This window comes from Dendrobates tinctorius, unplaced genomic scaffold (genome assembly GCF_039654945.1).
Source record: "Dendrobates tinctorius isolate UK_male_01 unplaced genomic scaffold, ASM3965494v1 ptg000032l, whole genome shotgun sequence".
Lineage (NCBI taxonomy): Eukaryota > Metazoa > Chordata > Amphibia > Anura > Dendrobatidae > Dendrobates > Dendrobates tinctorius.
In genome coordinates, this window is record NW_027361700.1 from 16,293,350 (window position 1) to 16,308,806 (window position 15,457).

General features: G+C 43.5%; 1 protein-coding gene across 1 annotated transcript in view; it reads left to right on the forward strand.

The window, feature by feature from the left end:
* Positions 1-15,457, forward strand: part of ARHGAP23 (Rho GTPase activating protein 23) — a 120,248-nt gene that overhangs the window by 41,359 nt on the left and 63,432 nt on the right. The window contains exons 2-3 of the mRNA XM_073572487.1: positions 13,929-14,105; positions 15,138-15,156. Coding sequence (XP_073428588.1) covers positions 13,929-14,105; positions 15,138-15,156 — 196 coding nt within the window. The remainder of the gene's footprint in view (positions 1-13,928; positions 14,106-15,137; positions 15,157-15,457) is intronic.

A 15,457-nucleotide genomic window follows, 5' to 3' on the forward strand; every position in this document is an offset into this window, starting at 1 on the left:
ATTCTGCAAAAAAAAATCAGATTCCGCACTGAAAATTCCACACATGAATCCGCAATATGTGCACATACCTCTAGACATTAACTTAGTGACAGAGGGTTTTTTCTTACCAAAATATTATAATTATTATTATAGCTCCATTTATTCCTTGGCACTTTACATGTGAAAAGAGTATACATAATAAAAAACAAGTACAATAATCTTAAACAATACAAGTCACGACTGGTACAGGAGGAGAGTGGACCCTGCCCGCTAGGGCTCACAATCTACAAGGGATGGGTGAGGGTAGAGCTGGTCGTGCAGCGGTTTGGTGGTTACTGCTCTCTGCTGTCCAGAATCCCGGAGTGTCTATCAGCCATATCCTTCTTTTTCACCTCTCGCTTCCTAAAACTCAATGTAGACAAAACTGAACTCATTATCTTTCCTCCATCTCACGTATCTTCCCTACCCGATCTATCTGTTATGGTAAACGGCATCACACTCTCTCCCGCACCTGAAATTCGCTGCCTCGGAGTAACTCTCGACCCTGCCCTGTCCTTCAAACCACACGTCCAAATTCTTGCCACCTCCTTTCGCCTCCAACTCAAAAATATTTATAGAATCCGTTCCTTCCTCAGCCCTCAATCTACTAAAACACTTGTACATGCCCTCATTATCTCCCGCCTTGACTACTGCAACACTCTCCTCTGTGGCCTCCCTGCTAACTCTCTTGCACCACTCCAGTCTGTCCTCAACTCTGCTGCCCGACTAATCCACCTCTCTCCTCGCTACTCCCGTCTCTCCCCTCTGCAAATCCCTCCACTGCCTCCGAATTCACCAACGAATCCAGTTCAAACTACTAACACTGACCTACAAAGCCATCCACAACCTTTCCCCTCCCTATATCTCTGAACTAATCTCCCAATATCTTCCCTCACATAATCTTCGATCCTCCCAAGACCACCTACTCTCCTCCACACTTTTTCATTCCTCACACAACCGCCTCCAAGATTTCTCCCGAATATCCCCTATCCTCTGGAATTCCATGCCTCAACACGTCCGATTATCCACCACCCTCGGATCCTTCAAACGGAACCTGAAAACCCATCTTTTCAGGAAAGCCTACAGCCTGCAATAACCATTCTGCTGCCTCACCACCGCCCGAGCCGCTACCTCAAAACCACCAGAGCTGCTGCACCCCCGACCTTCTGTCTCTTTCCCACTATCCCATAGAATGTAAGTCCGCAAGGACAGGGTCCCCTCCCCTCTGTACCAGTCTGTCATAAATTTGTTTACTGTTAACAATATCTATAACTTTGTATGTAACCCCCTTCTCATGTACAGCACCATGGAATTAATGGCGCTATATAAATAAATAATACTGCAGGTTGCAGGCTTGCTGGAAGAGGTAAGTCTTCAAGTTCGTTTTGAAGGTTTCCACGGAAGGTGGGAGTCTGATATGTTGGGGTAGAGAGTTCCAGGGAACGATCTTGTGAGGATCGGAGGTTGCATGCAGGTAAGTACCAGGAGACGAGGTCACAGATGTATGGCTGAGACAAGTTGTGGATGGCTTTAAGGGTTTTGAACTGAAGTCTTGTGGTTATGGGGAGCCAGTGAAAGGATTGACAGAATGGAGAGGCCGGGGAATAGTGGGGGGACAGGTGGATTAGTCGGCCAGCAGAGTTTAGTATAGATTGGAGGGACGCAATAGTGTTAGAGGTTAGACCACAGAGCAGGAGGTTGCAGTAGTCAAGGTGGGAGATGATGAGGGCATACACTAGGGTAGATATATATACACAACGGGTCTCACTAATGAAAGCCAGCTCCCCCTTGCCCCAAAAGCTGCACTGCTTCAGAGGATGAGAAAATTAAAATGAAGGAGTGCCATATCTGTCACTTGTTGGCCATCACTGGCATCTGACACTCCCCGTTGATTTATTATTAGGTCAGTTAGATTTCATCCTATTGACTATCATTTTGTCAGGAAGAATAATTCTTAATGTTGCTGTATTCTTTGTGTAATATAATATAATAATAATAATAAATTTTATTTTTATAGCGCCGACATATTCCGCAGCACTTTACATTTCAGAGGGGATTTGTACAGAAAATAGACATTACAGCATAACAATAATCACATACAGTAGATTATAACAAATACCAAGAGGAGTGAGGGCCCTGCTCGCAAGCTTACAGTCTATGAGGAAAGAGGTAGACACGAAAGGTGGGTGGTAACAGTTGCCCTGATTGTATGGACCAGCCATAATGTTAAGTGTGTAACAGTACAGACACAGAGGGCTAATGGATGCATAAAGCATGTGGGAACATGATGCTGGGAACCTGGTTATGGTAAAACTTTTGGCTCTGCCACACAGGGATAGGTTAGGTTAATGTGTTGAGGCGATAGGCCAGTCTGAATAAATGCGTTTTCAGGACACGCTTAAAATTGTGGGGATTGGGGACTAATCGTATTGACCTGGGAAGTGCATTCCAAAGAATTGGCGCGGCACGTGTAAAGTCTTGGAGACGGGAGTGGGAGGTTCTGACTATTGAGGATACTAACCTCAGGTCATCAGCAGAACGGAGGGCGCGGGTAGGGTGGTATACTGAAACAAGGGAGGAGATGTAGGGTGGTGCTGAGCCATGGAGGGCTTTGTGGGTGAGGGTAATAAGTTTATACTGAATTCTGGAGTGGATGGGTAGCCAGTGTAATGACTGGCACAAGGTAGAGGCATCGGTGTAACAATTGGTGAGGAATATGATCCTGGCTGCAGCATTCAAGACAGATTGGAGAGGGGAGAGTTTGGTAAGAGGGAGACCGATTAGAAGAGAGTTACAATAGTCGAGACGAGAATGAATAAGAGAAACAGTAAGAGTGTTTGCAGAGTCAAAAGTAAGAAAAGGTCGAATTCTAGAAATGTTTTTGAGGTGCAGATGACAAGAGCGAGCCAGTGATCGAATGTGGGGGGCAAAGGAAAGCTCGGAATCAAGTATGACCCCAAGACAGCGGGCATGTTGCTGGGGAGTAATAGTGGAACCACACACGGAAATGGCAATGTCGGGTGTAGGTACATTAGTAGCGGGAGGAAACACAAGGAGTTCAGTCTTTGACAGGTTCAGTTTCAGATATAGTGAGGACATGATATTAGACACAGCGTTTAGACAATCGCCAGTGTTTTCTAGAAAGGCTGGCGTGATGTCAGGAGAAGAAGCGTATAATTGGGTGTCATCAGCATAGAGATGGTACTGGAGACCAAATCTACTGATTGTTTGACCAATAGGGGCAGTGTACAAGGAGAAGAGGAGGGGGCCTAGAACCGATCCTTGAGGAACCCCAACAGTAAGGGGAAGGTGAGAGGAGGAGGAACCGGCAAAAGAAACAGTAAAGGAGCGGTCGGAGAGATAGGAGGAGAACCAGGAGAGAACGGTGTCCTTGAGGCCAATGGAATGGAGCATAGTGAGGAGGAGCTGATGATCCACAGTGTCGAATGCTGCAGAGAGATCCAAGAGAATTAGCATGGAGTAATGACCATTTGATTTAGCTGTTAGCAGATCATTAGAGACTTTAGTGAGGGCAGTTTCAGTGGAGTGTAAAGAGCGGAAACCGGATTGGAGAGGGTCGAGAACAGAGTTTTCTGAGAGATAGCGGATAAGACGGGAGTGGACCAGGCGTTCCAGGAGTTTAGAGATGAAGGGAAGATTAGAGACAGGTCTATAGTTAGCGGCACAGTTTTGGTCGAGGGATGGTTTTTTAAGTAGTGGATGTATGATGGCATGCTTAAATGAGGAGGGAAAAATACCAGAAGAGAGAGAGAGGTTAAATATTTTAGTTAGGTGAGGGGTGACAGCAGGGGAAAGGGACTGGAGGAGATGTGACGGAAATGGGTCACTGGTGCAAGTAGTTGGGCGAGAAGATGCAAGGAGCCTGCTTACTTCTTCTGTGACTGGTTCAAAATCAGAGAGTGAGTTAGATGCAGTGGGGGAGGGAGGACAGTGCATGGTATGAGGGGATTTGGAGATAATTTCCTGTCGGATCTGGTCAATTTTTTCTTTGAAGTAATTGGCCAGATCGTCAGCTCGGAGCTCCGTGGTTGGGGCCTGTACTCATGGATTGAGTAGAGAATGAAAAGTGTCAAAGAGACGTTTCGGGTTATTGGACAGTGAGATGATGAGGGTGTTGAAATAGGTTTGTTTGGAGAGGTGAAGGGCAGTGTTGTATGTTCTAAGCATAAACTTAAAATGGATGAAATCTTCGTGTAGATTGGATTTTCTCCACAGACGTTCGGCGCACCTGGAGCACCGCTGCAGGAAACGTGTTTGCACCGTGTGCCAGGGTTGTCGCCGTCTGCGTTGTGGTGTTCTATTTATAGGGGGTGCAAATTCATCCAGGGCACTTTGAAGTGTTTCATTGTAATGCTTCAATGCAGAATCAGGACATGAGAGGGAGGAGATAGGGGCCAATGAAGACTGCAAGTTCTTCAGAAGTTTCTGGGTGTTAATGGCCTGTATGTTTCTATAAGTCTGGACAGTGGGGGTGACCTGAGCAGCCTGGCAGTTCTTTATAGAGAATGAAAGAAGATTGTGGTCAGAGAGCGGGAGAGGGGAGTTTGCAAAATCATCCACTGCACAAAGCCGAGAGAAGACCAAGTCGAGGGAGTTTCCGTCTTCATGTGTTGGAGAATTAGTAAGCTGCGAAAGGCCAAATGAGGAGGTTAGAGATAAAAGGTGAGTAGCAGATGGGGAGAGGGGAAGAGCAATGGGGATGTTGAAATCTCCCATGATGAGGGTAGGGATGTCACAGGAGAGAAAATGTGGAAGCCAAGTGGCAAAATGATCCAGGAACTGATGGGAGGGGCCGGGAGGACGATACACCACCGCCACTCGCATGGAGAAGGGGGTGTAGAGTCTGACGGCATGGACCTCAAAAGAAGGGAAGACAAGTGAGGGTACTTGAGGGATAACCTGAAAGGTACATTTTGGTGATAGGAGCAGACCAACGCCTCCACCAGCTCTATTGTCTGATCTTGGGGTATGAGAGAAGTGTAGCCCCCCGTATGAAAGAGCAGCAGCAGCGGTAGTATCTGACTGCTGGATCCAGGTTTCAGTAAGAGCCAGGAGGTTAAGAGAATTAGAAAGGAAGAAGTCATGAATGAAGGAGAGTTTGTTACACACTGAGTAATATAATCTGCAATCTAGAATTTTCAGAACTCCCATAGAACTGAATGGAGTGACGCACATGCATAGCTGCCCTCCATTCCTGTGTGGGCAACATGAAGCCCCATCCTTTGACTAAATAAAAGTTCCACCTCTGCGATCCATATCTATCAGAAATTTATAGCATGTCCAAGATGAACACCATTTTAAGCAGGGGATATAGTTACGAGACAACCCCATTAAATAGTGTTTAGGCAGGGACTGAGCTCTTTACATTCATGTCATCTTGCATCTCTCCGCACTCAAGCCTTGTGCCTACCAGTCTGCCCCCAATAGTGTCAGTCAGGAACATTTCCTTCACATTCACCCAGCAGTGGTAAAAGAAGTCACAAGTCACGCTCCCCTGCAGCCCTAATTCCTTGAAATTCCTTCAAATTGTCAGAGCCCTCCATTTGTTAGTTTCATACATACATTTGTGAGACACGGGTACGGCTGGAATCACAATATCCAACCCAACCGCCAGGTCTCCTAATCCGAGTTAATTGCCTTGTATAGCCATACAGTTCTCAGCATAAATGAGTACACCCCAACAGATTTGTCAGAAAACTTTATTTTCTTTTCAGAATCAACATTCTCTATTGGCTACCATACTACAAAATAATCCCTTGAAGAATGAAAAAAGATAGGTGAATATGTCGCCAACTTCCTCACTCCATGCCTAGAAGACTTGGTGCTGTCGTTAAAATCATGGAGGTGGTACAAAATACTAGATGTAGTAGTTTTTCATGTGGGGTGTATTCATTTAAGCATCAAATGGTTCACGTAAAACTGGAGATTTTGTCATGAGTTATTAACCTTACTTTCATGTTATGGGTTAAAAAATATTCACCGAAACTCCATCTTGTCAAAATTGTGGAAGTTGTTTTTGTGTTTAGTTAATTATTGATTAAATCGTGTCAGAAGGGGTGTACTCATTTATCCTGAGCACTGTATATGAGGCAATTAGTTGGGGTCAGGAGACCCGGTGGTCTGGTCGGGTATTGTGGTCCGTAATTCAGCTTGGCTTCAGTTTTGAAACCTGGCGATACAGCAGTTTGCTCTCCTAACACTCTCCCCACACACCACTTATGGTGGTGGCTTATTTTACTTGAAACCAAGGCTGGGGCCCTGATATCCATCATGTCTGATCTCTGTTCACCGTTTTCATCTAACAGGTGGCTCCCAAGCAAATTAGATGGTCGGCCAGTCTCCTCAAAATCTGCAGGTTCAGACATCATTGTCCTAATGAATATGTTCGGCTAAGGAATTCTTGATGGTGCTATTTTTTGGCACCACATTGACAGTCCAAGGGACCATTAAATTGCTGACAGGGGGGCCCCAGTGCAGTTTGGATAACTTGTTCCCTTTAATTTCGGGTGCTCAGTGCTGCTCAATTTTGAAGGTCTTCCCTGTTTGGTTGTGGTGGTTTGTGTTACTTTGTAGTGTTGGCTGTTTAGGTTTATGTGTAGGGATTATGTCCCGTATGTGCCGTCTGCCGGTAATAACTCCGTGTTTACAGTAGTTTATGTAAATCTCTGTGTACATTGGGTAGGTTACATTGAGTGGGCTTCGTGGCAGGCCTCTGGACCCTTCTTCTGTAATTTACCAGTCTCCTGTGGTGCAGATAATGTGTAACTGTTGTGTATGTAGATCTGGCTTGGGCCATGGTGTGCGCGTGGCCTGTGTAACCTCCAGTAATCTCCTGCTGCATGCTGCTTTCTTTCCCAATATATCCCTTCAGCGGCTGACACAGTGCTGTGCAGATCCTAATCATCTAATCTTTCTATGAATTTCTGAGCCACAGTCTGTCCCTGGCACAGACTGAGAGACCGCAGACAGCACAGAGCCGTGTGACATACCGTCTGCCCCGGTCACAAATGGCATTGCTCTGCAATATGGACTCTATGACCTATTCTGATCTCATAGACTGAAATAAGCAGTGTGCCCTGATCTAGTTATTTGCATGGAGAAGACACCTAGGCATGGGAAACACATGGAAAGATGGTAAAAGACTATTGGCACTAATGTACTCAAAATGAAAAAATAGGCAACTTTGCAAGTAGTCCTAATTAACAATTCCCTACCATGGTGTATAAAGCAAGAAAACTTCCCATTTGTACCCATGGTAACAGACCGGTACATACATTTGGTATGTTAACAGGAAAGGGGGTAGCTAGAAAGGAGTATGACCGCTGGATAAGACTACACAGGCCTTGTTTGTTGTTTGTTACCATGGAGATGCTTAGGTCTGCATAAGCACTGCAAACACTAATTTTGATGGAAAGTTCCTTTTGTTTTTAATTTTAGATGATTTGGAGCAATAGAAATAAACATTGGATTACAAAAGAGCACATAGCTGATAGAAAGGACACTTTAGCATGTTAATCTGGCCACATCATGGCATAGTGGCTGCAGAGCTGCATAAAGCACAGTGTTTACTTTTGAATTTCTCCTATCTGCTGTGGAAATATCAGCTAGTAAAATTTTATGTGATAATTTTCTCTTCAATCTTGAGGGAGTTAACATGGGTTTGTCTCTGGGTATGGTTATTTTTTCTCCTGTATGTGTTTGACCAATTGTAATTGACAAATTGTAAGCAATAGGTGTCATATAGAGGGTGAAAAAGATCACATCCACAGAGAAGATCAGACTTGGCTTTTTCTGTGAGATATGGGGAGACTGATGTGACTACCTTGGTCTGACAGATCTAAGTGCCAGAGATTGCTGTGCAGAGGATGGCCTGTGTGTTGGTACAAACAGGGCTGTGGAGTCTGAGTCATGGAGTCGGAGTCATTTTAGTGGAGTCAATATAAAAAGGACGAACTCCTAAAACATATAGTAAATTTGTTACAGTAGTACAATGCAGGATGTGCTGTAAATGTTTTCATCAGATTATTGGAAAGTTACGAAATGTCCTATAAATGTCTGTTCGGTTCCTGATCTCAGGATCTCGGCTATTAGTTGAGATCAATCTGTGCTGCACTTTATGTACTGTATATGCTCAGTAGAAAGTCTGGGGTGTGGAGTCTGAGGTTTGGCTTACCGACTCTACAACCCTGGGTACAAACACCTCTTGTAGCTCCCGTCTCACTTTACTGTTAGCTCTGCTCTACCCCAACACTGGCTGACATGAGAAGAGAGCTGCAAAAGTTGTTTGTAATGATGCACAGCACTGCTCTACTTCCTCGCTGATCTTACTGGAGGTACAGGCACCTACTGTTATTACAAGTGAGGGAGGGGAGTAGAGTAGAGCAGAGCTGTGTGACATTACAAACACCTCTGCAGTTCTTCTTTCATGGCACTGTGAAATATTGGAAGGGGAGTAGAGATGTGTGTCATTATACTCCCCCCTGCAGCTCTATTCTGGGACGTGCTAAAAAGATTGACGAAAAGGAATAAATAAAAAGAATGAACATAGTAACTTGTAGGTCCAAAGACATTGAGAAGTATTATAGATTTCTTAGGCATCTTGGATATGAAATGAGCATGATTTATATGTAGACAATTAGGAAATCATCACAGATCCCGTATAAACAGTTGTATATTATATTCCCTGTGCTTGGTAGATTTTTTAGTACGTCCCCTCTATTTTCACCTTCTCTTTTTTTTTTTTCTTTTTTCTTTTTTTTTAACTTAAATCATTTTAAGGTTTGAAGGTCAGTAACAACATTAACAACAGCAATTGGAACATATAAAGATGTTCCAAAAGAAGGAGGTTCCAAATATCCTTATTCAGGGAGTTGGTAAACCAATTCTCCCTTTCTCACCTTCTTAGTCAGTTAACATGTGAAGTGAGAGTAGTAGAGCAGAGCTAGCTGTGAGAGGAGAGCTGTATAAGAGGTGTTTATAGTGACACACAGCTCTGCTCCCCCCTCATTGCACAGTATTTGCAGGCAGTTAGATCAGGGAAGAGAGCAGGATTGTGTGTCATTACATGGTTTTCCATATCACACAAAGAAAGCGGAATCTGACATTTTCTAGGAGTGTGTTTTTTCTTTTTTTTTTACTGCATGACACTACCTGCTTATGATTTGTCAGCATCACACAGGGTGAAAAAAGTAAATTCCTTCAGAGATGAATCTTGGCTAATGCTCTCCTTGGTCTTAGCTTGTAAAGTTTACATGATAAATTTTCACTAATATCTCTGCAACCAATGTGAGAATTAAAAAAGAAAATAAAAATATGTTTTACGCAGTTCTGCAGCCACTATTCCATGATGTGAACAGTTTAACAAGATCTGCTGAACGGTCCTCAGGTCATCTTTAAACCTCTCTCGTTACATGTCTCTGTTATCATATACTTGTATTCTTTAATTCAGCAGTGATTGGGCACTGTCAGACTGGGTATGTACACTCCCTCAGTCCAGTTGTCAATTTATGTATCTCTAGGGAACTGGAACATATAAAGATTTAAGAAAATGTCACTGATGTGACTGCTCTCAAGGACAGCTGGCTACACATTGACAGGAGCGTGTAATCCCTCCTGCAGTGTGTAGTGCTGAGCTGCAGTGAGAAAGTTCTCATACAGCAGTGGTGTTGTATCTATGTGAGATCACCAGAGCTCATCAGCTGTTGAACTTGTGTGACCCCTCCACGCCATCTCAGCTCTATACACAGTGGGAACGTTGACGCTCCTGTCAGTGTGTCGCCGACTGCCGAGTAGAGCAGTCACATCTCCCGATGTGTCTGTTCTACCAGTGAGATCACCGTGGTACACTCTCGATTAGGCCGGGGTCACACTTGCGAGAAACTCGCACAAGTCTCGCGTCTCAATACCCCGCACTGCCGCCGGCACTCGGACGAGAGTGCTAAGCCACACACTTCGGTCAAGAATGCCAGCGGCAGTGGCGGGTATTGAGACGCAAGACTCATGCGAGTTTCTCGCAAGTGTGACGCTGGCCTTACATGGACTACATCTGACAGGAGAGTATATGGTGGGTTTATTATTTTTGAGTTTTTATAGGAGACAAGAGACGTTTGAGCACAGGCATCGGCTCACAAGAGGCTACTTCAGTGACAGCAAACGTAGCTTGATAGGAGTGGTAGTCTCTCATCTGCTGACCAGCAGTAAGCTTTCTATTGCGGGTCAGAGTCACAGCTGCGGGGTCACACTGACAGTGTGACCCCACAGCGCTCTGATGTATACAGCCGATCAGAAACGCCGTGCTGGTGTTTCCCACGCTAGATGACAGCGTGGGAAACCCGTTAAAACTTTGAAAATCTGCAGCAAATCCACAAACATTTTTAAACCTGCGTTTTTGCTGCGGATTTGACTGACTCGACTGAAGTCAGTTGGTGAAAAACGCTAAAAATCTGCACAAAGATTTGACATGCTGCTGAAAAAAAAAGTGCTGCAAATACTCAAATGAAAATTACTGATCATGTGCACAGCACTTAAGGATTGTCATTGAATTAACTGGCCTAAAGATTCCCTAGCATTTTCGGCCCATTTCTGAACGGAAAAACCGCCTTGAAAACCTAACAAAAGCACACTGTGTGCACACCGCCTTACTGAAACAATGCCATACATACAGTAGATGTGAGTGATGAAGGGTGCTGAAGGCCACAATTGTCTGAGAACTGAGGACCTGAGCTTGTGCATGCCTTTTTATTATTCGGGGCCCAGCAATCTTGTGTCATCGCGGCCCTCTATAGCATGAAGCTGTTTATAATAAGCAGCATGTATCTGATCACAGGAAGCTCTGTATACACCACACCCCATGTAATGTGATAAATAGGACAAGAATAGGACCGGCTGAGCTTTCCTTTCATAAATGTGCTGGATGTCAGGGTGTGATCACTGCTTGTATTGTGTCTGAGGCCTCCACATCTCGGGAGACAGGGCCGTACGGCCAAGACTAGGTATCATTTAATGTTTGATTATTAAAATGCAGGAAAGACAGAGCATCCATGTGTAGTGACATAATTTTCTAGGGGTGTGGTGAAAGCCTGGAGTCGAGCTCTACCCCCTCCCTCCTCTCCCCTCAATGTCTGTGCCAGTCGGGCATTGTTTGCAGCTGTGTCCTTTGGGCCCTCTCTCTTTCATTACCCCTCCCTTATAGATCAGCTGTATGTGGAATTGACTCATTTCCAGGATGTCTCTGTCTGTCACGACCCCAGCCCCCCAATCATGTCATCATCCCAACAATATGTCCACAGGGTGAAGGTAAATCGGTTTAGAAGGAGCAACACAATTTATGTAAAAAAAAAAAAAAAAAAGCTGTGAACATCAGCTGATGCTCTGAAAAAAATACGGCAGTGATGCGTACAAGTCAAAATTTTATGTTCTCTGTGTATATGCAGACGAGATCCGGTGTTATGGATGTACAGTTTTGTGAAAGTGTGTTTGCCCCCTTCCAGATTTACTATTCTTTTGTATGTTTGTCACATTTAAATGTTTCAGATCACCAAACAAATTTAAATATTAGACCAAGATAACACAAGTAAACACAAAATGCAGTTTATAAATTAAGAAATTAACCGAAAAAGAAATCCAAACCTACAGGGTTCTGTGTCAAAAAAGTGATTGCTCCCTAACCCTAATAATTGGTTGGGCCACCCATAGCAGCAACAACTGCCATCAAGCATTTGTGATAACTTGCAAAGTCTTTTACAACGCACTTTAGGAATTTTGGCCACTCATCTTTGCAGAATTGTTGTAATTCAGCCACATTGGAGGGTTTCCGATCACTAACCTCTTTTTTAAGGTCATGCCACAGCATCTCAATCGGATTAAGGTCAGGAGTTGGACTAGGCCACTCCAAAGTCTTAATTTTGTTTTTCTTAAGCCATTCAGATGTAGACTTGCTGGTGTATTTCGGATCATTGTCTTGCTGCATAACCCAAGTGCGCTTCAGCTTGAGGTCATGAACAGATGGCTGGACATTCTTATTCAGGATTCTTTGGTAGACAGCAGAATTCATGGTTCCATTCACCACAGCAAGTCTTCCAGGTCCTGAAGCAGCAAAACAGCCTCAGACCGTCACACTACCACCACCATATTTTACTGTTGGTATGATGTTCCTTTTCTGAAATGCTATGTTACTTCAACGCCAGATATAATGGAACATACACCTTCCAAAAAGTTCAACTTTTGTCTCGTCAGTCCACAGAGTATTCTCCCAAGTCTTGAGGATCATCAAGATGTTTTCTGGCAAAACTGAGACGAGCCTCTATGTTCTTCTTATTGCGCATCAGTGGATCCACACTCCCAAGAGATTATGATCGTCCAGAATACTTGGAATTATTTGTACGAGCGATGCCACTAGCAACACACCAGACTAAATTGGCGACTCAAACACTTCATTAAAAAATCTTAAAAAATTCCACAGGGTCATTCACTTGCACAAAGTGCCGAAAGATCAGCCAGATTCAGCTGATCACGCCATACACATTTAGTTTCAGAAATAAACTTGTGTGTAATTTTCAAACTTTTTTTCTGCCGATTCAGGCATCTTCTGTTTGACGTGCATTAGCCACATAACCGACAAATTGCACTAAAGTTATTGCATATAAGACAATATGGTAACCCCAAATACATTAACACTTGTTTCTGTGATCAAATCAATGTTTCTATAGAAAACTGCTATGACAGTGAGATTAACAATTAAAGGGGTTGTTACAGCCTGAGGAAGCAATGTAATTTTACAAGGACACGCCATTACTTGATGATCAACAGAAAGTCAATTTATAAGACCTCCACCTATCGCTAGAATTTTTTCCTGGATCCGCCATATTCACACTTTGCATTCTTCCTTTTTTTTTTTTTTAAAGCAAATTAAAAGCTGCATTTTGCAGTACCAGCAAAAGCTGTCAGATTTCAGAAATCTCATGTACACACATTGTTTTTTTCCTAACTGAATTGGAAGCTTCAGCATGTCACTTCTTACAGCATTTTTGCAGCATTTTTTCACCCATAGAAATGCAATGAGTAAGTGCAAATACGCAGATATCAGGTTTTGCTGTGTTTTTGGTGTAAAAACTTAAGGAAGTTGCATCATGTTTTTTGAGGGGCACTAAACTTTTATCAGCATGCACAAGAGAAAAGAAAAATGCATTCCCTTTAAGGGAATCTGTCACCAACTTTTATCACCTAATCTGAGAGCGGCATAAGGTAGATATAGAGATCCTGATTCCAGCGATATATCAATGACTGAGCTTCTTGCTGTAGTTTTGATAAAATCCCTGCTTTATCAGAAAGATTATCACTAGAGGACTAATAAACATGATGTAATATAGTCCAACCTATCCCCCACCACTGGCTGGCAGCTTTCTGCCTATGCACAATGTACACAGAAAGGTGCCAATCAGTGGGTATGAGTGGGCTAATATAGAGCTCAGCATTCCGAGATCTGCAGCAGAGTGACTTTATCAAATCTGGAGCAAGCAGCCCACTAAGTGACAAATTGCTGGAATCAGGGTCTCTGCCCTATATATCATGCTGCTCTCTGATGGGATAGTAAAAACCTTGTGATAGATTCACATTAACGACCAATAATTGAATGGAGGTGTCTGTGGAAGAATAGCACAATGTAACGAGGAGTGAAATTGGAAGTAGTGATGATCAGCCGCCAGTAAAATGCCCACCCCTTCTTGGTTTTAGCACGGGTGTGTCTTGTCAGATATTTAAATTCCAGTTATTACAGATATAAGCGTAGGAAACTGTAATAGAAATTAAAAGGCCAATACCTGAAGGTGGGAACATAGTGTTGTATCTGAATGTGCCGTCTCTTCATCTTTTCCTTCTTGTGGTGTTTGCAGGCCCCCTTAGCCCCACGAGATGGGGGTCGACTCGGCAGTTCTCCGCCTCCTGAAGAGCCCTTTACATGGGTTGGACCCAGGACATTGATCATCAGGAAGACCCGGCAAGGATTTGGCTTCACTCTGCGCCATTTTATTGTATATCCCCCCGAATCTGCCGTACATGCCTCTCAACAGGTACAACCCAAACTACATTCACATTATTATTAGGTGTATTATTAGAACTGATCCTGACCGTAAGAGGTCCTAATTAAACCCGTGTTTTCTCCTGGACAACCAGTGGTACTGCAGCCCGGCTCTATTCCTCCAGTTTCCTTCACGTTTGAGCTGTTGGCCCGTGGCACTGTGTAGGGGGAACACCGTGAAGGGGCTGCAGGACCGTATCAGGGCTGCCGCCTCTTGGTTCCCAGGAACGGTGGAGGAGCCAGAATGATCATAAAATGATGGCATATTCTTGCAATATGCCAAAATGGGTATACCCCTTTATTAATTGGAAAAATGAGATTGCATTCATTACTGAACTGTCCTTTCCCCATCAGAGCAAAGTAATTATTTTAAGAAGATTTGTACTCATGAAGACATGTCAAAAGATTGGTATGAATCTTGGTGCCAGAAATCCTACTATTCCCTAGAAACGGGCTTTTTCTTGTCTGTAGGTTACATTTTTACATCATATGAATATATGTAACTGACTTTGCAGTGTGACACATGACTAAATTGTTAAAGGGAATCTGTCAGTAGGATACACTTTCCTAAGGCATGTATTTGGGCATGCAGGTCATAGCAAGCTGAATAAAATGATATCTTGATATCTGCAATTTCATGTTTTATTCCAGAGAAATCCACATTTTTCTTAGTTTGTAAATGAGCTTTTATGATCTATAGGCGGGACACACATCTCCCTGAAAATCAACTTCCAGAGCTTATTTTAAATAAATGGTAATTTAAAATACACTGTGGGGCAGATTCTCAGTGAGCTCTATGTCCCGCCCATAGATCTTAACAACTCCTTTACATATTAAGGAAACATGGATTTCTCTGGAATAATACATTGGCTCACAGATATCATGGCATCATTTTCTTCCACTTCCTATGACCTGTATGCCCATATAAATCGCTTAGGAGGGTGGATCCTACTGACATACAATTTAAGTATACTGGCTTGGCAATCATTGTACTTGGTGCTTTCATTCTCTCCATTTCTTACAGGAAGAAAATGGCGGTGCAGGTACGTGTTCCAGATGGTGTTTATACACTATATAGTCTCTAATCTGGTAAACACTTTGGCAAAGTTTCTAAGGCCCATAAACCCATTAGACGAAGGTAGTCCGAACCTGCTGATTTTGGTGGCACTGGCAATCCTTCTGATGCATATGGGGGGCGTCCCAGCATCCTCCCGAAAGATAAGGCTGTGAAAAAGAACGATCGAGTAACTGGAATGTCAAACCTAATCTTTTAATTTTCAGAGGAGATATACACCTCTGCCAGAGCTGTCTGGCAGTGGCTTTCTCCTCTACAAAAGTTGATAA